Source organism: Actinia tenebrosa, unplaced genomic scaffold (assembly GCF_029948245.1).
Source record: "Actinia tenebrosa isolate PJP-AT-01 unplaced genomic scaffold, QUT_ActTen_1.0 PGA_scaffold15__27_contigs__length_11533743, whole genome shotgun sequence".
In the NCBI taxonomy this organism is placed as follows: domain Eukaryota; kingdom Metazoa; phylum Cnidaria; class Anthozoa; order Actiniaria; family Actiniidae; genus Actinia; species Actinia tenebrosa.
In genome coordinates this window covers 4,737,859-4,761,136 of record NW_028292575.1, presented here as the reverse complement: position 1 = coordinate 4,761,136, position 23,278 = coordinate 4,737,859, and the positions used below count along the sequence as shown (strand labels likewise).

Below are 23,278 nucleotides of genomic sequence, written 5' to 3'. Positions count from 1 at the left end.
GTACGCGTAGGCCTATCGTTCTAAGATTTACTTACAGATGCGTTGCATAAGTCTTGTCTGCCAACAGAATTTCCAGCTCACAGAGCTGTTTGATCTTACAGGCAACAGAGAAGGAGCGAATTGATAAAACTTTCATGCTACAATAGCTAGAGTCTCGTACCACGCAGTTGGGTTGGTTTGAGAGCGATTCACCTTCACCGTATACGATAAAAAATGTTTGAGCTAATAACATGCACAATGAAGAGCTAAAAGTTTTCCGTTTCTTCATTCTCGTATTACAAAGAATGAGCGAAAAAAATGTTAACGCACTGCTTCCGCGGTGTTTTCTGAAGATGATTAAGGCTGAGTGCGTGTTAGTATTGTTTGCTGGTTTAGCGATGTTCAGTTCTTAAATATATTGTTGCTGAAAGTCGATAAAACATAAAAACATTGTGACTTCGATAACAGACATCTAAAAAACGGCTTACTGTAAGTGGTGCTTTTAACTGATGTGTTCACTTTCAACGATTTCACTTGATTTTGCCATAATGCGATCACAAATAAATATCGGCTCCGGCAAGAGAGCATAATGACTGACTGACTGAGAGAAGTATTATCTTCTATATTAGTTCTTCAGAAGCAGAAGTTGAAGCAAAGTTTCTCTAAGTGCCTCTTCAATAATTCCGGAGTTCGAGCGGGAGTTTTATCACCTCTTCTGAGTTTCCGAATGCACTTCATGAAGAGAACTTGTGTTGCACGAAACTTTTTTCTCGTCCACTGTGCTAATATAGTCACCCAAGATCACTACATCCTTTTTTCTTTCTTTCTTTCTTTCTTTCTTTCTTTCTTTCTTTCTTTCTTTCTTTCTTTCTTTCTTTCTTTCTTTCTTTCTTTCTTCCTTCCTTTCTTTCTTTCTTTCTTTCTTCCTTCCTTTCTTTCTTTCTTTCTTTTTTTTCATGGTCTCATGGTTTCCACCAAACCGGAAGTGAATAAGTACCATTCGGGGTGGCCGAGAGGAAGTGCAGGGGTAAGCGCGATAGTCGAGCGAACAGCAAGGAAAAATCAAAATGGCGTGGCAACCTGACCAAGACGGACTCCAGCAAATAATACTCTTACTAAAGGAAAGCCAAAGCCCAAATACAGAAACCCAACGTGCAGTGCAACAAGTATCCTTTCTTCTACCTCTAGCGTTATTTTTAAGGTTCTAGTCGGTTTCTGTGTGTTATTATCGCCGAAGAATCGTGTGGCGGTTAAAGACAAACCACACGTGTCTTACACTTCTCTTTGCCGTCTTTGCCTTTTAGTTTGACCTGCTTTCTCTCCTTAAAATCTTTCCTTAACTATTTTTTTAGAAACTCGAATCTCTCAACCAATTTCCCGATTTTAATAACTATCTTATTTTCGTGCTTACGAAGCTCAAGAGCGAAGGTAAGATTTGATTACAGCCAGACGTTTTTAAATATTGAGCAATAAAAGTTCCTTCTGTCAAACACTCTCCTTCGAAATGATAGACTTATTTGTAATGCGTGCTTTCGTTTTCTACCAGACGAACCAACACGGTCACTCTCTGGATTGATTTTAAAGAATAACGTACGTTCACATTACCACACTTTTCCAAACGAAGTGCGAGAGTTTGTAAAGTCAGAATGTCTGCAAGCAATAGGAGATCCTTCGCCATTGATTCGAGCTACCATAGGCATATTAATAACAACGATAGCAGCTAAAGGCGATCTCACAAACTGGCAGCAACTTCTTCCTACGTTATGTCAGATGTTAGACAGCGAAGATTATAACGTCTGCGAGGTAAGATATTTTTTCCTCAAGAAATTTGATGAAATCTTGTGTTCTTAATATATTAACCTTCAGTCCAGATCTTCAGTATTTCTTAGACTTTTGTTTACAGACAATAGAAATTTATGCGATGATCGTTATGGTTTATTGTTGAGTGATATACCCTCCTATAGTTATTAAGTTAATTGATTTATCCAGATTCTGGAAAAATAATGATCAGTCGAAAACCGGAGTGTTGAAAATAAATAATTTTTCTGTTATATCACGTGACTAGAGCTTATTTTTTAGTGTGTGAGATTGTGCCATAATATGGCAATTATATTAAAGCTGTCATTTTTTTGATTGTGGATTTGAATATATTAAATTTCAAGGAACTAGCAAGTAGCCTAGCTGGTTTGGTGTAGTTACTAGCATAAATGATGGATATAACAAATAAGTAAACTGATCGTTGTATACATCGTATGTTAAGAGACCAATATCATTTTTATTCATGAGTTTCCATTTATCGCAAACAAGGAAGTCTGCGAGTGAGTAAGCAGTATTAGAAAACATGTGAGTGAAAAAGATATCGGGATCTTAACATGAAATCATTTGTTTATTACACCTTTAGGGTCAAATAATATGATAGCAAAACTCTGTTTCCATTTTACCATGCAGTGATATTGTATCACTTCATCAATATGGATTTTATTCACAACTTTATCACACTATTATTGAACCTAAATGTGTAATAATAATAAAATTTCCTTAACTGATGTTTTGGACTTTAGTTCATCGTCTTGGTAACTCTCACTGCAGTTTTCGATATAAGTTGATCTTGGTAGTTGCCAGCTGCACGCTGAAATTTGGCTTTTCTGCTCTCAATCAAAAATAATCAGTCTGTACCTTTTATATCTTTGACTGATGAAAGTAAAAAATCAATTTGACAACAAGTTGAAATTTTTGAGTTCACATAGCTCAGTAGTCCACAAAAATGTTAGCAAGTTCACAACACACATCCTTGGGATGCAAAGGCAACCAGTTATTTAAATGCAATAATTTATAACTAGTAGTGCAAATTCCTTACACATACTATGTTTGTATTCAGGGTGCATTTGGTGCTCTCCAGAAGATTTGTGAAGACTCTGCTGACCAGCTTGACAGTGATGCTCTCAATCGACCACTAAATGTTCTCATCCCAAAATTCTTGAATTTCTTCCGTCATGCCAGTCCAAAGATCAGGTAAACATACTACTTAGTAGCCTAGAACTTGAGCTTGAGAATAAAGTCTTTGAGTGGCATAGCAGAAGTGCATCTCAGGTTCTGTGTAGCATGAGTGGCGTTTGCGGCTAACATGTCGTCTTTCACCGCTGTGAGTCCAACGGGTTATGTTGCTGGTTCGAGCCCTTCGGTCGTCACATGTGAATTGAGTTTGTTTGATTTGTTGTTCTCTCCTATGCTACGTGGGTTTTCTCTGGTTTCCTCCCTCCAAAAAAATCAACATGTGAGTTAAGTGTTGTTATCTGCATAGAATATTGAATGTAATGGTAATGCATTTGTGCAAAAAGTGTCCCCAATAAGTGCGAAAGCACTAGAACGACTAGACACTTAAATAAAGATATTTATTTATTATATTCATTTATTTATTAATTCTTCCAGGACTTGGTATCATCGTCTCTTTTTTGATTTCTCTTGCTTCTCCAATTTTCCTCCCTCCATAAAAACTAACAAGCTAAATCCCAATTTAATCTTTGAGTTAGCTATGCCCTGATATCGATCAGAGGTTGTTTCAGGGTTTCAATAAAATGTGAAGTGGGAGTGCTACATTTAGTAAATATTTCTCGTAAGACATTTGAATTTTGCACTCAAGTAAGTTTCAACAAATTTCGTGGTTCTTTTTCAGGTCCCATGCCATTGCTTGCGTCAATCAGTTCATTGTTAATAGAACACAAGCTCTCATGATGCACATCTCCACTTTCATTGAGGTAAACTTGCTTATCTTTAGAAAGTTTCTATAGTACAGAGCCCGGTTGTTTAAAGCCTGGATAGCACTATCCGGAGGATAAATCCTTATCCAATGGATAAGTCGATGCTATTAACCATTAAATTTATCCACTGGATAAGATTTATCCATTGGATAGCGCTATCCAGGCTTCTTACAACCGGGCCCAGGGCTTTCAGAATGTTTTGAAGTAGGTGTTCATATGTCTGAAGTAGATGGCTGTGATCCGATACAAGGAGCAGAAGGCCTTGGTATTTTATAGAAAAGAAAAAGTAGCCAGTGGTTAACTTTGAAGCAATCACCTGAGCTCCATTGGCCACTAGCTTATTCTGAAAACCCTGTAGTACAAGGCAAACGCAAACAGAAATATAAGTACAACTCCTGAATGGAGTGCTACCTAGCCCCACCACACCAACCCGCACACAATTTTTCAGGTCCCCATTAATGGAGGATGTTAAAGAAATTATCCTTAATTATCGCCAAGATATCTTCCCCTTATAATCTAATAATTATTCATTTGTAAAACCAGAACCTGTTTGCTCTCGCTGGAGATGAAGACTCAGAGGTCCGGAAAAATGTCTGTCGGGCATTAGTGATGTTGCTAGAGGTCCGAGCAGACCAATTGATACCACATATGAACAATATTGTGGAGGTATTGAAAAATAAGCATTACTTGTAGTTACCAACAATAGTGGTCAATCACAAATTCTGTATTCTCATTGCAAACTAAGCAATAATTGTTCAATTATTGAAGAAATAGAAAGCGAAGTGTGGGGAGAAGCCCATGGCATTTAATGGTTGGGTGCTTCTCAACACTTGTTGAGCGTTCGGCCAATCTCCAAGTGCTTTCTAACTGCACACAGCACAGTAACCATTACTTTTGATATGAATATCGCAATAGAGTATGCATTTTGTGTGCTCTCATAAAGCTCGCTCTTCCAACCAATCAGAATGTTTATTACAGAAATAAAAGACTTAAAACACATTGAAGTATACTGTACATATAATGTACTGCATACCTAATGCAGTTCAATTTGGATTGAATATTCATTTAACTGTCCTCAAATTTTGTTGCAAAGGGTCTCGCGCTGATCAAAAATATCAAAGCATTTGCACTTCGTGTTGGTGCTGTGTTGTTATGCTGATGTTTGTTTCTGTTATTTTGTTAGTACATGTTGCTGAGAACGCAAGACAAGGATGAAAGTGTTGCACTAGAAGCTTGCGAATTCTGGCTTACCCTAGCAGAACAACCAATCTGTGTAGAAGTTTTGACTGCGCATTTACACAGGTAATAAACCCAAACATTACAGTATTTACTTGTTTAAGCCCAGAGGCGCTTATTAATTTTTTTGGTTATATATGCAGCATTAATTCAGGAGCGGCGTTAATTCGAGGGCGGGCCTTATTTAAAGAAATATGTTTCCCATATATACATACTGTAATGTGTAACAAATGACTTAACACAAAGTGAATACAAACATTTAAAAAATACAAAATATCCTATTTACTTGTTTAAGTGCTGTGGCGCTTATTAATTCTTTTGGATTCCATGTGTGGCATTAATTCAGGGGTGGCATTAATTCAGGGGTGGCATTAATTCAGGGGCGGCACTTATTCAGGGGTGGTGCTTATTAATAATTTTGGTCTTAGGTGCAGTGCACATTTGAGGGTTGCATTTAATCGGGGGCAGTACTTAAATAAGTAAATATGGTTATCTCTTACTGTTAACAATACGGAAGCAGGGGGTTCAACTAGAGGAGATTAAAATGGCTAATGATGGGGCAGAAGCAAAGAAATATTAATATATTTGTATTCATCTGTACATAACCATTCATATATTTATATATCTTGTCTTCCAGACTCGTTCCCATACTTGTAAATGGAATGAAGTACTCTGAAATTGACCTAATTTTATTAAAGGTACGTAACTATTTGAGAATTTTATTACAATATACACTATCCAGCTACCCTCATAATTTGGAATATTTGTAAAATCAAAAAAATGATGAGATACAAGCATTAACAAGAGAGTCCAAGAGGACTAAAACTTGCCGACCATATTGGTACTGGGTGTAACAATGGATGCTAAGGAGAAATCTTTTGTTAAATGACACCAACATGGCAATGATGACGTAATGTGCAATCCATATGGTTTACGGTCATGACGCCCCCTTGTCATGACGCCCCCAGCCATAACGCCCCCACGTATACCATGATGCCCCCAGTCTGTACTACCATGACGCCCCCAGCATAAACCATGACGCCCCTAGTCTCTATTAACTCTTATTTAATAAGAAGTTTAACAATATTTCATAGTATAAATCCAAGAACGACAAAAAATAACGAAAAAGAAAAAAGTTGACGACAAAATTTCGTAAGACTGATAAATGATTCGTAATTCCAGTTAGTACGCCGTAGTTGCCGTAAGAACGCTTACGCATAAGTTCTGAAACCTATGTCCAAAAAGTTTGACACTGAAAATATACCACAAAAGAAAGAGAGTGCTGGTGAATAAAGTAAGAAAAACATTGCAAAAGAATTAAAACCTTTGACACGACCATTAACTATGCACGAACGAACAAGTGGTTTTTGAACGAACGAGTTGTTTTCGAACGATTGAGTTGTTTTCAGCAGTTGTAGTACGCAGACTTGTAATCTAATAGTTCTTAGGCGTAGGAAGTTTTTGACTTATTCGTATTTTTGAAACATGTGTGTTTTTGCTAAATATTTTGGTAAATGATCAAAGATTTCTTACGAAATTCGGGTAGTTTTCCGTTCTCACTTTACAAGTCTTTTCACTGCTGGGTATGTCGTCACGGCAACTATAGTTTGCGTCTAAAGTTTTTGACTCATCCGTAACGTTTCTTCTACTTTAATAGCCTCCTTATTCATATAAACTTTCTTGAAGGAGAAACATGTGTGTTTTTAATAACTATTTCGGAAAGCAAGCAAAGATTGCTAACATAAATCGGGTAGTTTGCCATATTCAAGTCGTTACACTGTTGTTGTCACACAACTCCTCCGCGTTTGAAGTCTTCGCTTGGTGACGCGAAACACAAACCGCGTCTCAAAAACAATCATTGCTGCTGAATTTCAGAGTTCATATTAAAATGATATTCTAGAGCTACAAAATGGAAAATAAATCAAAAGAGCATACCGAATTATCGTAGTTACATGTAACTATGATATTACTCTGGATATTACTGTAATCTAAATACAAATGATACGTTGACGTGACGCATCGCGTTTGTAACACACCCGGGAATACAGCGAGGTATCACTTTGGATTCCTCGACTCACTGTCTAATTTACTTCCGAGATTGAGTTTATTCAACTTTCTGTTCGTAATTTCAAAACCTATTCTGTAAACAGATGCCTTGAAGAAATATTTTGTCTTTACCGGCGATTGCTGAAATCACTTGAAAAAGCTATCGAAATAGACAAACACAAAGGTGCGAATCTCAAAAACAATCCTTACAAAAAAGTTTTAACGTTCTTTGTGAAATGATGTTCTAGAATTCCAAATGCACCAAAATGATGTCCTTTAAATATGAAGAATTTTTTATAGCTTTCTCGTGCCGATAAAGGCATTCCAAAATGTCGATCACGGGCCGTGTTGAGAGTGCTTCGTAACAACAGCGTGACTTGATCGCACGAAATAAAAGTTTTGATCGATGAACATGTCTTAGAATTATGGTTGGATTCCTAATGCATCTGAATGATGTTCTTTTACTTCTAATTCAGCTATATCATGTTCTGGAACTAACTATTATTAAATGATAAGATTCAAGAAGTACATTGCTTAACTACAGAGATTTAGTGTTCGCCAGCTTGTAGGTATCGTTTTTAACTCGTGGATACGCGAAGCGTAGAAACGAGTTATTTAAAATCGTAATGACCATGAAACAACTCCAATAGTGTTCGATTTACATGGGTTCGTAGCGCCATATTATTATCGTTAAACTTCTTATTAAATAAGAGTTAATAGAGACTAGGGGCGTCATGGTTTATGCTGGGGGCGTCATGGTAGTACAGACTGGGGGCGTCATGGTATACGTGGGGGCGTTATGGTTGGGGGCGTCATGACAAGGGGGCATCATGACCGGTTACCATCCATATACATAGGAAACAGTACAACAAAATCACACACATACAGTACTGTTCTAATGTTGTTATACCATGTGGTAGTCATAACAACCAGCGGATCTAAGAAAAAATGTTAGCCAATCAGAATCGAGAAAATGTGCAAAACTGAAGTGTCACTTTTCTTCTTGAAATTTTGATTTCCAGGCCACCAAATAAAAGAAATATTAATTTTGCTTATAAGTGCTTCATAACAGCGACGACACGAGTAAAAAACATCTGCACATGATCTAAGTGCATATGCAATTAGTCAAAACATCTTCATGTTTTTTTGTAAAAATATGTAAATTTGACTTTCAAACATGCCTGATAATATTATAATATAATATAGATATAATATAAATGTCTGCGCATGATCTAAGTGCATATCATGCAAATTAGTCAAAACGTCTTCATGTCATTATAAAAATGTGTAAATTTGACTTTCAATACCAAAACGTAGTGTCAACTAATTTTTAATCTTCTCCAGGCTGACCAAGAGGATGATGAGGCTGTGCCAGACAGTGAACAAGACATTAAACCAAGATTCCATAAATCAAAGACTCATTCACAGCAACATGAAGATGCTGAGGTAATCATTCTTCATTTCTTCTTCTCTTCTTCTTTCTTTTCTTTGTTTTCGTGGCGTGTAAAGAAAGTTTGTCATTACTGGTTGTTGTACTTACTTATTCACACGTTTGGAGTTTTGAGACATTTGGAGTTTTGGCTTCCGTCAATCAATGTTAGCAAGGACTAAGTTAAAAGAATTTTCTCTATAGACCCCAGAGAAAAATCCTTGTGGTGAAGGAGAGCAAAAAGGAATTGATCAAACTCAGTTCACATGTGGAGTCTGCAGGAATCACTTTGTGTACCTGTAGGACTCATATTACTGGATTGCACAGGTTTTACTGTTATGATTCTTGTATAAGAATCTTCTGAGTTCTTTAAGAGTTAAATTTTGACATGGATTTGTTATCAGGCTGGAAGTGATGAGGATGATATGGATGATGATGCTTTGTCTGACTGGAACTTGAGTAAGTTTCTTTTTATATCTTAGTTTCATTTATTTATTTATTCATTTATTTGTTTATTCATTTATTTGTTTGTTGGTGTATTTTTTTACCACAGGAAAATGCTCAGCTGCTGCAGTCTTACATTTTATTTTATCTTAATTTCATTTATTTATTCATTTATTTATTTGTTTATTTATTTATTCATTTATTGGTGTATTTTTTTACCGCAGGAAAATGCTCAGCTGCTGCTCTGGATGTCCTTGCTAATGTCTTCAGAGATGACTTACTTCCTGTCCTGTTACCAATACTCAAGGAAATACTCTTTCATCCTGACTGGGAATCTAAAGAATCTGGTATTCTGGTACTAGGTGCTGTCGCTGAAGGTAAAATGAAAATGAAAATCTTAACTTTGGTACAGTTTACTGTACCTTTTCTCAGTTGTATGAAATGAAAGGTTATGAATAGACGTGAGTAGAGTTTTTTGGGTCTATTCATATGCATGTCCTGACCTAGGTGTAGCCATAGTGTACTTGCCTCTCACCTATGGGGTCTCGGGTTCAATTCCTGGTCTTAACAACAGATGTGAGTAGAGGTTTTTGGGTCTATTCATATGCATGTCCTGACCTAGGTGTAGCCATAGTGCACTTGCCTCTCGCTTATGGGGTCTCGGGTTCAATTCCTGGTCTTAACAACAGACGTGAGTAGAGGTTTTTGGGTCTATTCCTGGATTTGAAGATTTTTTCCAGGGTCTGGTTTTCTCCCATCTAAAAAATCCACTAAACTGAGTTACAGTCTGTTTGTTCATCACATGCATGCCCTGACCTAGATTGACCTTCAAGTTTTTAAAGATAGGAAATCAAAGGGGAATGGGTTGATATAATAAATTATTATTGCCTTCAAAATAGAAATATTTGCTTTTATTATTTCAGGCTGCTTGAATGGGATTGCACCTCATCTATCAGAGCTAGTTCCATTCCTGATTAACTCTCTTTCTGAAAAAAAGGTATGTACCAAAATATTCTTTCATTCCGTTGTCTTTGCTTGGAGTTTATTTTCCCGTTACATATTTAATAAACCTGTTGTTTCAGGCACTGGTACGGTCTATAACCTGCTGGACACTGAGTCGGTATGCTCACTGGGTAGTCAACCAACCACATGAAGCATATCTACAGAAGCTCATGACAGAAGTAAGTCATTTATACAAAAATAAACTGCATTTAACTGCTATGATACAGAAAGAAAGGTTTAAGAAAAAATTTTTGAGTGCAGCTAAAACTAAATGAGTTTAGAGTTTAAAAAGCGCAAGGACTTTAGTGGGAGGAAGGGGCTGGGGAGCTTGCTTAAGTCTAACTCTCCCCCCCCTCCCTCCCCACACACACACGCAATAAAAAAGCACATACTTTTGCACATCAAGTTTATATAGGCATGCTAGTCTGACATATTTTTTTAAATCTACCCCCTCCTCCTCTCCCCCCCCCCCCCAAAAGACAAAAAATAAACATGTTTTAGACTGCTCCATGATCTCATACAGTGCCCTTTTTATTATTCTTAACCAAGTAATTTTTCCCCTATAGTTGTTAAAAAGAATACTGGACAGCAATAAGAGAGTCCAAGAAGCTGCATGCAGGTATCATATATATGTGTAATTTACCAGCCAGTAGGTCCAGATAGGGAAAAACTGTACCCAAGGTCTTGAATGTACTGAACAAGGCTGTTTGACCAAGGTCCGTTTTCAAGACCAAGCGCACAGTTTTCCCAATCTGGACCCACCTGAGGATGGTAAATACACATTTTTATAATTTATTTTTAGTGGTCCCAGGATACTGGACCATGACCACAGGTAGAAACTGAGAAAAAATCTCAAACAGGCAATCAGAATGAGTAAATTTTTTAGGATACCAGACGAGGAAAAAATAAAATATTATTTTGAACAATATTTGACATTGGAGGGATGAAGAAAATAAAGCAGTAGGGTACTTGACAAAATGTTTGCTTTGCAAACCAAACTGTCTGCCTTACTTAGATATGGTCAGTACAAAGAAGATATAACTAGCTAAAAACTAGTGTGAGCTGCGTCGGTGTTTCTATTGAAACATTAATGATGTAAAGGTAAATTATACACCGTGAAAAGATGATAAAACCTACTCTTTTACTCCGACGAAGGACTAGCGTCCGAAACGTTAGTAAGTTTTTTCATCTTTTCACGGTGTATAATTTACCTTTTCATTATTCCCCCCCGGATTAAATATTGACTGGTTCCTTAGTAATGTTCTTATGCTCTTTAGCGCCTTTGCCACACTGGAGGAAGAAGCTTGCACAGAACTTGTACCCTACCTTGGATTTATTCTGGAAACATTGGTGTTTGCTTTCAATAAATATCAGGTACACTTATTATTGGTAATCAATCTAGGCTTAGTATTGTACATACCTGGTACTTGTTTTAAGGTGGATAAGATAAAATTAAATGCACTAGGTAGAAATCTGGATGGGTAAAATGTTAAGAAAGATACAGTACAACTTTAGAATAATCCGCAAATCATATGCACATATTTAATGATCATGACTTCTATTGTTGTATGTGTCATTCTTCAAAGAGTTTTGACAACCACATATAATTTGCTGGGGGGGGGGGGGGAGGGTACTCTAAAATTGATAATTAAGACATCCCTGAAAATCTGGTATTGATCAACGATTTATTTCGTGCTCTCAGCACAAAACTTAAATCTCAAATTTTCTGATATCTCTTTCATCATATTTATCTATCTATAGCACAAGAACCTTCTTATCCTGTACGATGCCATTGGTACCCTAGCAGACTCTGTTGGCCATCACCTAAACAAACCTGAGTACATCACGATGCTAATGCCACCTCTTATCCAAAAATGGAATCAGCTTAAAGATGAAGATAAGGATCTTTTTCCATTATTAGAGTGTTTATCATCTGTAGCCACTGCCTTGAGATCTGGTTTCCTTCCTTATGCTGGACCAGTCTTCCAGAGATGTGTTTCTCTAGTTGAGAAGACTTTGACACAAAGCTTGGTAAGTTTATTACCAAGATACTGTAAGAATGGGCCTCTTTTAGCTTGGGCATAATATTCTCATTTCAGACCATGCGTCATTCCCTAGAGTATCATTTCTTTGTTTAATGGTTGTACAGGAGAAATCAGATACATGAATATAGATACAACTCAAACAAAGAATATTATACTCAAGGGAATGACACGTGGTCTAAAATGGGGAAACATTACACCAAAGCTAAAAAGGTTTAATTATTTATTATAATATAACATTGCTATCATTTTTCAGTTTGCAGTATAGGGTACCCCCACTGCTAGTTGTAATTGAATGAATGAATGAATGAAACCTTTATTTAAAATTAAATAAAGCCAGGGTAAACCCTTCAGAACTAATAAAAAGCTCTGCTATCAACGGGAGCCCTGAGTAATGGCTGATGTATGTTCTATATTTCAGGTGTCCCAGGCACAGCCAGAGCAGTATGAACCACCAGATAAAGACTTCATGATTGTAGCCTTGGACTTGTTAAGTGGACTGGCTGAGGGTCTAGAGGGACAGATAGAACAGTTTGTTGTACGGAGCAACATCATGACTTTGCTGTTCCAATGTATGCAGGTAAAAACACTGAGTAAATAAATAAATAATAATAATTAATAAATAACTTTATTTAATTGTTGATGCAATAGTTTATGCAACTAAGAAATTAAACTGGAATGAAGAAATAATTTTTGAAAAAAACATAAAGTGTTTTGAAAATCCCAACTGGCAAGGAGGCAAACCAGTAGGCTAATTACAAGCATGGTCGAGAAACTGAATTTGAACTAATCAGAAGTCAGGACAAGTACAGTCTCAGCTAGTGGCCACAGCGGGACTTGAACTCAGCATCACTGGGTTGTGAGACTGACGCTATGAACACACGACCATGCTGTCTCCTTATAGTATCAAATACAAGCATTGATATTTGTAGTTGGTTAGGTTTTATGGAGGGAGAAAAATCCTCTAATCAAAGGAGGGATTACCCAACTCCACTTGCAAGTGATGCCAAGTTCAAGAATCAAACCTGAGACCAGAGGTGAGAGGGGAATTCAATACTGCTATGGCATCTGTGATTCTCAATACTAGTAATGAATCATGAGTTGCATCTATAAAAGGCATGAAAGTATACTGAAAATGAGAATTTTCAAGAGTCATTTGATTAAAACAGAGTTTGATACCAACATGGGAGAGTTGATCATGCAGGTATTAGTGAACAATCTGCACTGTACGCTAAGTGGTCGGTCCATTAATCTTGTTTTATGACATTGTTTCAGGACAAGATGCCTGAAGTCAGACAGAGTTCCTTTGCTCTCCTTGGAGACTTAACTAAAGCATGTTTTGTACATGTCAAACCTTGTCTTGGTAGGTAAAGAAATTCATATCCCGTTCAATATTTTTTCCCATTTTCCAGGCAGAACAATTCCATTCATTTCGTCTATTACTGCCCCAGTTCAGTTTTAATGGGTTCTTTTGGTACTTGACCTCACGTCATTGTCAAGTTCAAAATCATAAAACACAGAAGCAGAGACCAAAAAAGTACATGGGAAGTACATTTAATAGTACATATCTAGAGATACAACTTGTGAGTGTTCATAAATTGTTGCACTGAACACTAAGCATGGAGACTTTTAACACATGTTTGATATCAACTGTTTTTCTCAAATGAATACTAGGATTAATGATAAAAGGGTAAATTATACACCGACACTAGTCCTTCGTCAGAGTAAAAGAGCAATTATTGTGTCATTTACCATAATACTTTTTGGTAAGCTTCTATGTACTATGTTTTGAACTTAACAATGATTTGGCAATCCAGTGTATACAGTTTTTTGTCTTCCTCACTTGAGGACTCCCTCGCACCCGTTTTTAGTGTCGGTCATCATGCAACGCTCGCTCCCCACAAATACATAACCTGTCTTGTGATTGGCCAAACAATGAGAAAGGAATGTAGTTTGAATGCAAGAAGCCGTTTGTGGGGAGGGAGCGTTGCGTGATGACCGACACTAAAAACGGATGTGAGGGAGACTAGATTCCCTGGAAGTGGGGGATTTAATATTTATTTTATCCTTACCTTTATCCCTATAACTGTGCATTTTGTTGCTTTCCACAGCTGACTACATGCCAATTCTTGGACAAAATCTTAACCCAGACTTCATCTCTGTATGTAATAATGCTACCTGGGCTATCGGTGAAATATCTGTACAACTTGGTAAGTAAAGTACCACTGTTGTGTCTATCTTGAGAATAGACCTCTTCAGCTTAGGGTAATGTTGTCTCATTTCAGACCACATGTCATTCCCTTGAGAATAAGATTCTTTGTTTAAGCTGTATCCATATTCATGTGTCTTCTTCATGTGCAACTGAGCGCAAACCTTAAACAAAGAAATGATACTCTAGGGAATGACATGTGGTCTGAAATGGGAAAACATTACGTCAGAGCCAAAGAGGTCTGTTCCCTTGTCTTGAGGACTGAAATCTTTTTACAAATCCTGATGATTGGTTGAGAACCCAAAAGCCTTGGTAATACATTTAAAATTAACATTTCATTTTATTATTCAACATACTTGTACATTGTTTTGAATCCAAAATAGAGATTTTTCACAGGGGATCTATATAGGATTCCTTCCAGCTTTCCATTGGTCTGAAATAGGAAAGCATTATAACTTAAGTAAAAAGGTCTCTATTTAAAGAATTGTAACATTTTCTTGCTCTTCCAGGTGCTGAAATGGAAACATATGTTGGTCTTGTCCTGAATCAGCTGATTGAGATAATCAACCGACCTCACACCCCAAAGACACTTCTTGAGAATACAGGTTTGTATCAATGTTTATACCATTGTAGTATATTCATAGTACTTGCAGTAATACTCAACTTGAAACCAGAAGTTTTTGGATGACTTTTACTGTCGTGGAATCATAGTCTTCGTTCTATAGACTCGCTGTCAAAGGCAAGGAGTGCTTTTGGGACATTTTAGAATGATTTTACTTTACCTCTGGAATAAACAGTAGTCAGTGGAGGTTTCTTTCCATTGTTTTCTATTGTGTCCATTTGACTTTTACACATTAACAAATAATTTTTGTTTTACTGGTTAAGTAAAATCACTCTAGCACAATCCCATTACACTGTATGTTTATATTTTGTAAGGGTTTCTGAGAGATATACTTATGAGATGCCCCAAAATCATTTTTCCATCTACTGCTACTACAGTAGATACTGTACCATCATCGTTGAAGTGCAGCCTGCAAAGTTTGGTGTTCCGTGAGCCAACGAGCACCCAAAAGCCGTCAATCACAGAACTGAAATAAAATAATATGAGGGAGATTTTGGACTGAATTAAGATTTTAGAGAATTCAGTCTAATATCCCCCACAATATATATGTATTTTAGTTCTTTGATTGATAGTCGTTGAAATGCCAGTCAGCGAATGAGACATCAAACTTCGTGGGTCGCACTTCAACAATAATGGTAGTAAATAAATATTGTGCATTAACTTCTGAAATGGGTAGCATGGGTGGCGTTCGTGGCTAACGCATCGTCTTTCACCGCTGTGAGTCCAACGGGTTGGGTCGTTAGTTCGAGCCCTGCGGTCGCCACATGTGAATTGAGTTTGTTTGATGTGTTGTTCTCTCCTATGCTACGAGGGTTTTCTCCGGGTTCTCCGGTTTCCTCCCTCCGTAAAAATCAACATGTGAGTTGAGCGTTGTGTGCATAGAATATTCAATGACGTGTAGTGCGTGTGAGCGAAAAGTGTCCCCAGTTAGCGCGAAAGCGCTAGAACGACTAGACACTTGATTTTTTTTCCCTACGTGATTTTTTCCCCCTACTGATTTACCTGAACTACAGTACATATTCCAAAACCTACATGGAACCATCGTTTACTCACTTACCCTTAACACCATCTATGTGGCACACGTACCATGTTAACTGTACCGCACTATCGCTGCTATAACTGCTGTCAGTCCATATAATCCCACATAGGTAATCAAACCCACATGATGATCACAGTAAAACTGATTGTTTTGTTGTATTACTGCATGCATCTGGTATATATTTTTTCTCTCTTTTTTTGGTTAACTGTGCAATAGCAATCACTATTGGTCGTCTGGGGTTAGTGTGTCCGCAAGAAGTGGCTCCTTTGTTACCGCAGTTTATTCAGAAGTGGTGTGTATTGTTGGTATATTTCTTTTCATTATTTATATCAGTAATGTTAAAAGAATCCACGGGAACCAAGGTTGCGTAGATCTTGTCACTCCAATCTCGTTAACATCATTTATATTCACTGTACAAATGCGCACAACATCTTGGCACGGGCGCACCCGCAAGACTTCTTACTCATCAGGGAGGCACTTTGTCATCGTTTCTGTGCATGTTTGACGAAATGGCATTTCATCTAGCATGTGTAGTGAGAAGGATAGACCTTCAGGGTCGACAGTGTCCATCCTTTCACAGACGCTTAAAAGAATTTGTTTGCACCTTTGTGATATTTGAAACAAAGTCTCGATTTTGTCACCTCAGCAATAGGCCCTTTGCAGCTCAGTAATCACGTGCTGATTAATTCACGGAGAGCAAATGAATGAACATCTTGATTCCCATGGTTGAAATTTACTGGACTGCAAACAAACTTTCTACAACCTGTTTTGAGAGATCGTAATTAAACTGCATTTCGTAACACACGGGTTGAACATCATTTCATCCAGTTCTTTACAAGTACCTAAAAAGAATCACCAATTTAACATGAAAACATAAATTTTGCCCTCCAGTACAGACACGTGGCCGTTAACTGGAAAGGGCCTGTTAACTGCTATGAAATGAAGATACAACCTAACAGCGTCATTAGAACAGTTAAGAGAATCATTTAGTCCTGAAAGTCGGAGGATGGATAAGATCCTATCGATAAAGCTGCGAGTATAAAATTTTATCAGACCATTTTATTACAGCTACAAATTCCGAGCTACCTGTCTTTCTACAATGCACACTTGTTGCGTACAGTCCTTTGACTAAACGTTGTCGTGTGATCGGCTTCATCCCTACGCGCCTAGACCGAAAAAGATCATGGGGATAATTAATTTACAGTTACTAGCTGCCGCATATGTTATCTAACACGTCTTGAGCTCGCTGTTTTCGATCCCATTTAATTTGCTAAAACCATGCCTCGAGCATACGGCGAAGATTTAAACTGGCGAGCAGTTTGGATGACGCAAGTTCTGGGTAATTTACCCGTTATCCTTTTCGGTCTAGGAGCGTAGGGATGATCCGATCAACGACAACGTTTAGTCAAAAGACTGTATATTATTAAACCCCTGATTATGTAGCTATGTACTCGTTATACATAGTAGATTGGCTAATGCTGCAAACGAGGAATCTTCTGATTTGCAGTACAGATTATACAAGCGCACAAGCATTATCGCCGTTAACGAGATTTAACAGACAGTATCTACCGGTGGATACTTGTGGATAAATGTTACGTGGATTGTTTATGTTGTTTGTTCCATGGGTGTAAAAATATAACGATCATTTGGTTAAGTAGCATGCTAATAGTGTCCAATAACACGTCATGCTAATAAAATAAATGTCTTCAGTATATTCAAGTATATTGCCCTATTATTTCAAAGTTTGATTTATAAGGGATATTGCCATGGAAATTAATTTATATGGATGTGACGTCAACACCAGTTCAGGTGGTTTACACGGGCAATTTTGGCTGCGATTCGTAGAATGTTTTAAACTCTCATCAAATACAGTGTACTATTATTTACAGCGCGAAATTCAGTGCGATTTAAGCGGCGCGTTGTGTGGAAAAACGTTTAGCATAGCGTGCGAACACAGGCCTTTTCTGGGATAGTGAACATGGTGCATTGTGGTCTAGCTTGAGAAGAAACACCTTTGCTAAATCATGTCTTATAAGGTGATGTTTGTACCCAAGGTAGACCACACAAAGCATCGTGTTCATCGAACTCAGAACAGGCCTTTCTATTCGCGCCCTTACTGACATGCCGTACCGTAACCGTGACGGGGGCAATGACGTGTCGAAGTTAAGTATCTTCTTCTATTATCCATTCCGAGTTTAAGGGGTAAACTAGGTGGAGTTGGTACTGAAGTGCATTTTAGGGTTACTTAAGGGGAAGAAATAGACGCCATCTTGGAAATATGTCCCGTAAAACAACCCCATAATGCACTGCAATGCCAACTAGACCCAGTCTTTTCCTCAACCACGGAACGGCTAATGAGCAAGGGTTTCGGGCGACGTCATTTATTTACTGTTTTACCCTCATTCGAATGAAAGCCTTGCCTTGTACTCTACCACTTTAAATGTGATGATTTTTTTTAAACCACAGGTGCACATCATTGCGAAACATTCGCGACAACGAAGAAAAAGACTCGGCCTTCCGTGGTATCTGTAGCATGATAAGTGCAAACCCAGGGGGAGTGGTGCAGGTAGGGTTTTGTCATACTCTCAAGGGCTCCACATAGTTCACCAATAACACCGTGTTCCTTGATTCCAAAATCATTTACTTAGTGTCAAAATATTTACAAATGCCAAAAGTAAAGTAAATAATGCACAAATTCAACAATTCCAAACGGTGAAATTCCACGGACTTTCCCTGAAAGACGTGAATATTAGCACAAATCCTAGGATAAAAATGCGAACTTCAGCAGTGGAGATTTACGACAAACGTTGATATTTTTCTCTTCTTCAGGACCTGATATTCTTTTGTGATGCTGTTGCATCTTGGGTCACTCCCAGTCCCGATCTTAAAGACATGTTTCTCAAGGTAAAATATTGCTTCTTTAAACATTAAGGTTGTTAAGGTGGCGCTGAGGGAGTAAGATATAAAGTGAATGGATAATGTTCGCTTTCAACGATCTTCTTAAAACGGTGTTAAAAATAAAATTGACAAACGTTCGGTACTGTATCCGAACTTTCTAGTTAAGCCATGATTTTGTGTGTAATAATAGTTTCGAAAGAGGTCGTTAATTCCGTACCGTGGCATTACCGTGCCGTGCCGTGTGCCATTTCACAGTCAACGAACTGATCTACTCTAACGCATTCTCTTTTGTTAAATTGCAGATCCTCCATGGCTTCAAGAACCAAGTCGGAGAGGAGAACTGGAAACGATTTTCCGATCAGTTTCCGACTGCTCTTCGTGAACGCCTGTCTGCGAACTATGGTGTGTAGTGAGGGACCCTTTGCTGTCTCTGTGGGTAAGTTCCTGTCAACTGTTGAAAAGGACTGTTGATATCCATTTGATATTTATGTAGCGCACGTTTAGGATAAGATGGGTTTTCTGATTGACGCAGAAAATAATAATAAATTTAATTCTTATATAGCGCATGATCCATAGGGAGATTTAAAATAGGCGCTTTAAAAGAAAGACGGAAAGCCATTAGTAGTAATGGCAATTAAACTTTAAGCTGGGTTGATAATTTTTGTTGTTAGTGGAAACCAATTGGTGTCCCTGCCTTCGCAAGTAAAAAGCTGAAGAAGTTAAAAATATAATTTTTTCCCTTTCTTTTATTTTCAGGAAGGGAGGAATAACAGGTGTACCATGGTAGGAGTACTTCAAGTACTGACTGTCTTCGTCCACCGTCACGTCAGTCAGTGTCTATCTAACTATCTGTCTGTCTGTCTGCCCATGCAGTCTGTCTGTCTGTCCGGGAGGGTTGTCACTGCTGAGTAACTAACCAATAGAGCTGAACCAATCTGCACAGTAGTGACATATACACCATAACCAACAAAGGGAAGGGATGGAATAGTTCCCAGGGATACTCGGTGTCACGTGTCTTGTCAAGTGTGTGTCACGTGACGTCTTGTTAGAACCAAGGACGTGTCATTTGTTGCCCATGTCAAGCAATTAATTAATTAATTAATTAGTAAGGTTCATCTAGAAAGGGGGTAACAAATCAATCTAGCTAAATTATCTCACGTTTCCAAAGTCGCGCTTAAAATCAAATATCGATTTTTTGAGTTCAAGTTCAGAGGAAGACTGGTAATAGTGATGTCACGCATACTGGTCAGCAAACATCCCAAACAAAAAGACGTAGTCGCCATTTTGGTTGCAACGTAAAAATTCAACCAACATTGGCGACTATGATGACCAGTAATTATGGGGTTAAATTTTGTGACTCGTTGGCGAAAAAATGTTTTTCACTCGTGTCGCAAACATTACCCACAATTCTATGTATGGCAAGCTCGTTACCAGTCCTTCATTGACCTTGAAAAAAAATTAACTCGGATATAGAATATTCGAACGACTGAATCCTCCGATAATAATTTATAATTCTTCGTTTAAATCGAAAAAAATGATCTGTCACCTCGAATAGGTGGCTCTTAAATACAATAGGAACATTTTGTTAACGGTCAGCCAGCACAGCACAGCGAAGTAGAAGCAAAAAGTCATTGTTTTCTGTCGTTAAAGCTGTTAACACTTGCTCGCTGGTAAAAAAAAAAAGTGACCTTAACTTTCTTTTTCTTTGAATGTTTTTAAAAATAACATGAATAATTCTAATATTTTGTATAATTTTAGTTTCAAGTAAATGTATATTTGTAATTAATGACCAAAAGATTTATTAGAAAAATCGCAATTTATAATTCCTTTATTTCCTAGATAAATGCTAAAATAATCTGAATGATCTGGTAAGGTTGCAGAACCAAGCATTAAAGTTACCCCACCCCCTCCCCCCTGAACCATAAGTGTTTAATATATGTCATTTATGATCAGCTAATAAAGCTTGGATGTAACCGTTACGTGACGTCAGATTGTGACGTATGTGGTCCTGTGTCGTCTGTGTCAGTCATTGATAACCTGTAATCATCCATCGTACCAGTTGGTTGCCATAGTAATGCTTACTAAGTAATTGTCAAGTATATGGTTAGCAGTCTTCACAGAAACGTATGCTCGAAGCTTATATTTGAAGTAGAATTCGCTGACCTTAGCTGTAGGAGCCTGCAGGGCTTTATTTTCCAATCTAAGCTCTTATTTGTCATTACAGTACAAAATTAACAGTATTCCGAATTCTGCAGTGTAATATTTCAAAACAACGAACTTTTTTCGCAACATATAATGTAACCAGTGTCGGAAAAAAAGGAAAACCATCGGAGGAAAATGTTTTCGTTTCCAAACAAACAAAGTTGCGGCAATACTCCTTCGTATTTTGAAAATCAAACATTCCACCTCTAATATTATTATAAGATCTTGTCGTCGTTCTCATTTCAGTTTCATCCTTTCGCGAAAATTAAACCATCCAATCGGGTTGCGAGTCAAAAGCCATTTCAGTGTTACGATATGGTCAAACCAATCAGAGCCCGCGGAAAATAAACCATCCAATCAGGTTGCGTGTCAAAAGCCATGTCAGTGTTACGATATGGTCAAACCAATCAGAGCCCGCGGAAAATAAACCATCCAATCAGGTTGCGTGTCAAAAGACATGTCAGTGTTACGATATGGTCAAACCAATCAGAGCCCGCGGAAATTAAACAATCCAATCAGGTTGCGAGTCAAAAGCCATTGCAACGATATGGTCGTCCTTTTTCTACTAACAATAGATTTTTCTCCTGTTTTTACATGCCAGTTTACTATTATCTTTCTTTACCGGTTTTCATCTTGGTTCCGTAATTTGGAACCAAACCAAATTTCAAATCTCGTTTCCAAAGACTTCAAAAAAGGCTAATCCAATATTCCGATTAACCGTCAAATGCTTAAACAGCATTGAAATGGGAAACGTTACGCGCAAGGTAAAGAGGTTCTATTCTCCGTTTTCCTTCAAAGAGTATTCTGGTACGGAGAATTTCGTAGAGGAGTAGGCTCCCACAGTTCCGTCAAACCTAACTCGTAACGTTCAAGAAAACAGCCGTCAAAAATCTGGGCTAATCTGTTTAATAACAGCTCAATATTTATTAATATCGTATTTTAATAATAACCAAATAATATCTAGATATATTAATGTCATTTTAGTATAACCCGTTGGTGTTTTTGAATTGCATCCATAGGAATATTATTTATATTTTAGAGTATTATAATTCATTGAATATTCGCCCTCGTTTCCGTGATATTAAGATTGTTTAAGTTGATGTTCTGTCGAGCATTGGGCAATACGCAAACAAGCAAGGGACTGGGGCAAGTTTTAAATTTTAACTCTTAAATATTTTACGCTTCTGAAGGCTCGTAACTGGTTATTTTTAACGAAACACGTTTAAATTTGCCAGACTCACTAATATTGATACGCTTTCTCGATGACAAAACGTTTTTGCTGATTAGATTAAACTTAAAACGTACTCCCTGTCCGTTGCTCGTTTCCTCATTGGCCAATAGAAAGCGCGATTTTGAGCGCTTTATGCTAATTCTTTCTCAAACAAGGTACATCTTAATTTGGCCGGAAGCGTATGCGTCTCCGTTTTGTCTTCCGAATCGGAAAACTACTAAGTTCTTATGCTAAAAACGTCCAAACCTTCGTTATCATTTATCTAATCTTATTTTAATTAATTGTTATACAATTATTCACTAACTATAGATTCCGCGATTACGTAATTCTATATTAGGAGTTCCTGCTTATTCATTCAGCATAGAATAGAATTTTTTTCGTCTTTTCCTTTCCTTTCCTTTCCTTTGCTTTCCTTTCCTTTCCTTTCCTTTCCTTTCCTTTGCTTTCCTTTGCTTTCCTTTCCATTCCTTTCCATTCCATTCCATTCTTTTCCTTTCCTTTCCTTTCCTTTCCTTTCCTTTCCTTTCCTTTCCTTTCCTTTGAATTCCATCCCTTTCCATTTCCTTCTCCCTTCTTTCCCTAAATTTCTTTTCTATTCCTTTCCTTTCGTTTCCTCAACTTTTATAATAGATAGTCGAATAGACAGCCATTAATCCTAATCCCTAAAGTTAACGATAACCTCACCCAACTCATCCAAGACATTTTTGCCGTCAATAAGTCTAGCCCTCACGTCTTTTACAAAGGGATCACTTTATCCCTTGTTCAATTTTAACGGATAAAATCATTATTTTTTCATTAATTTTCCAAACCAGCTGGTCTGTGTTTGTGCGTCTTGTGTCTAGGAGACCGTTTACATAAAGGTAGGATAACCTGGGTTCTAGGGACAAGTCTTTGGTTCCACAGAGGACACAAAAGAGTTAGCCCTAGAAATACGGTCACCCTACCTTCATGCAGACGGCCTCTAAGTAACCGCTTTTCGTTGTTGTTCGCTCGTCAGTGTCGTAACGATTGGCGTTTATATATAGTAGTGTTAGTATAATAAATGAATTAGTATTATTTTATGTCAAATAAATCGAGATTTTAACGTTTGGCACGGATATGTTTGAATTCTTAATGCGCAGTTCTCATGGGATGAGGTCAT

The 23,278-nt window shown here is 37.6% G+C and overlaps 1 protein-coding gene across 1 annotated transcript; it reads left to right on the top strand.

The window, feature by feature from the left end:
- Nucleotides 1–959: 959 nt before the first annotated feature.
- LOC116300679 (transportin-1) lies at nt 960–23,226 on the top strand. Its single transcript, XM_089030812.1, has 25 exons — nt 960–1,145; nt 1,332–1,407; nt 1,526–1,782; nt 2,858–2,991; nt 3,653–3,734; nt 4,281–4,403; nt 4,921–5,039; nt 5,611–5,671; nt 8,364–8,465; nt 8,853–8,907; nt 9,117–9,269; nt 9,816–9,889; nt 9,975–10,073; nt 10,461–10,513; nt 11,172–11,268; nt 11,656–11,925; nt 12,358–12,516; nt 13,212–13,299; nt 14,048–14,146; nt 14,655–14,750; nt 16,023–16,098; nt 18,273–18,372; nt 18,636–18,710; nt 19,007–19,140; nt 19,461–23,226. Exons 1-24 carry the CDS (start codon nt 1,047–1,049, stop codon nt 19,112–19,114), a joined length of 2,655 nt encoding a protein of 884 aa, XP_088886938.1. The 5' UTR covers nt 960–1,046; the 3' UTR covers nt 19,115–19,140; nt 19,461–23,226.
- Nucleotides 23,227–23,278: the final 52 nt, after the last annotated feature.

What these genes read in the sequence shown, in the direction of transcription:
- LOC116300679 (XM_089030812.1), top strand. Translation starts at nt 1,047, where the DNA reads ATGGCGTGGCAACCTGACCAAGACGGACTCCAGCAAATAATACTCTTA. An exon ending in TTGCTTTCAATAAATATCAG is followed by an intron (nt 11,269 to 11,655) that starts GTACACTTATTA and finishes ATCTATCTATAG; the next exon opens with CACAAGAACCTTCTTATCCT. An exon ending in CCGCAGTTTATTCAGAAGTG is followed by an intron (nt 16,099 to 18,272) that starts GTGTGTATTGTT and finishes TTTAAACCACAG; the next exon opens with GTGCACATCATTGCGAAACA.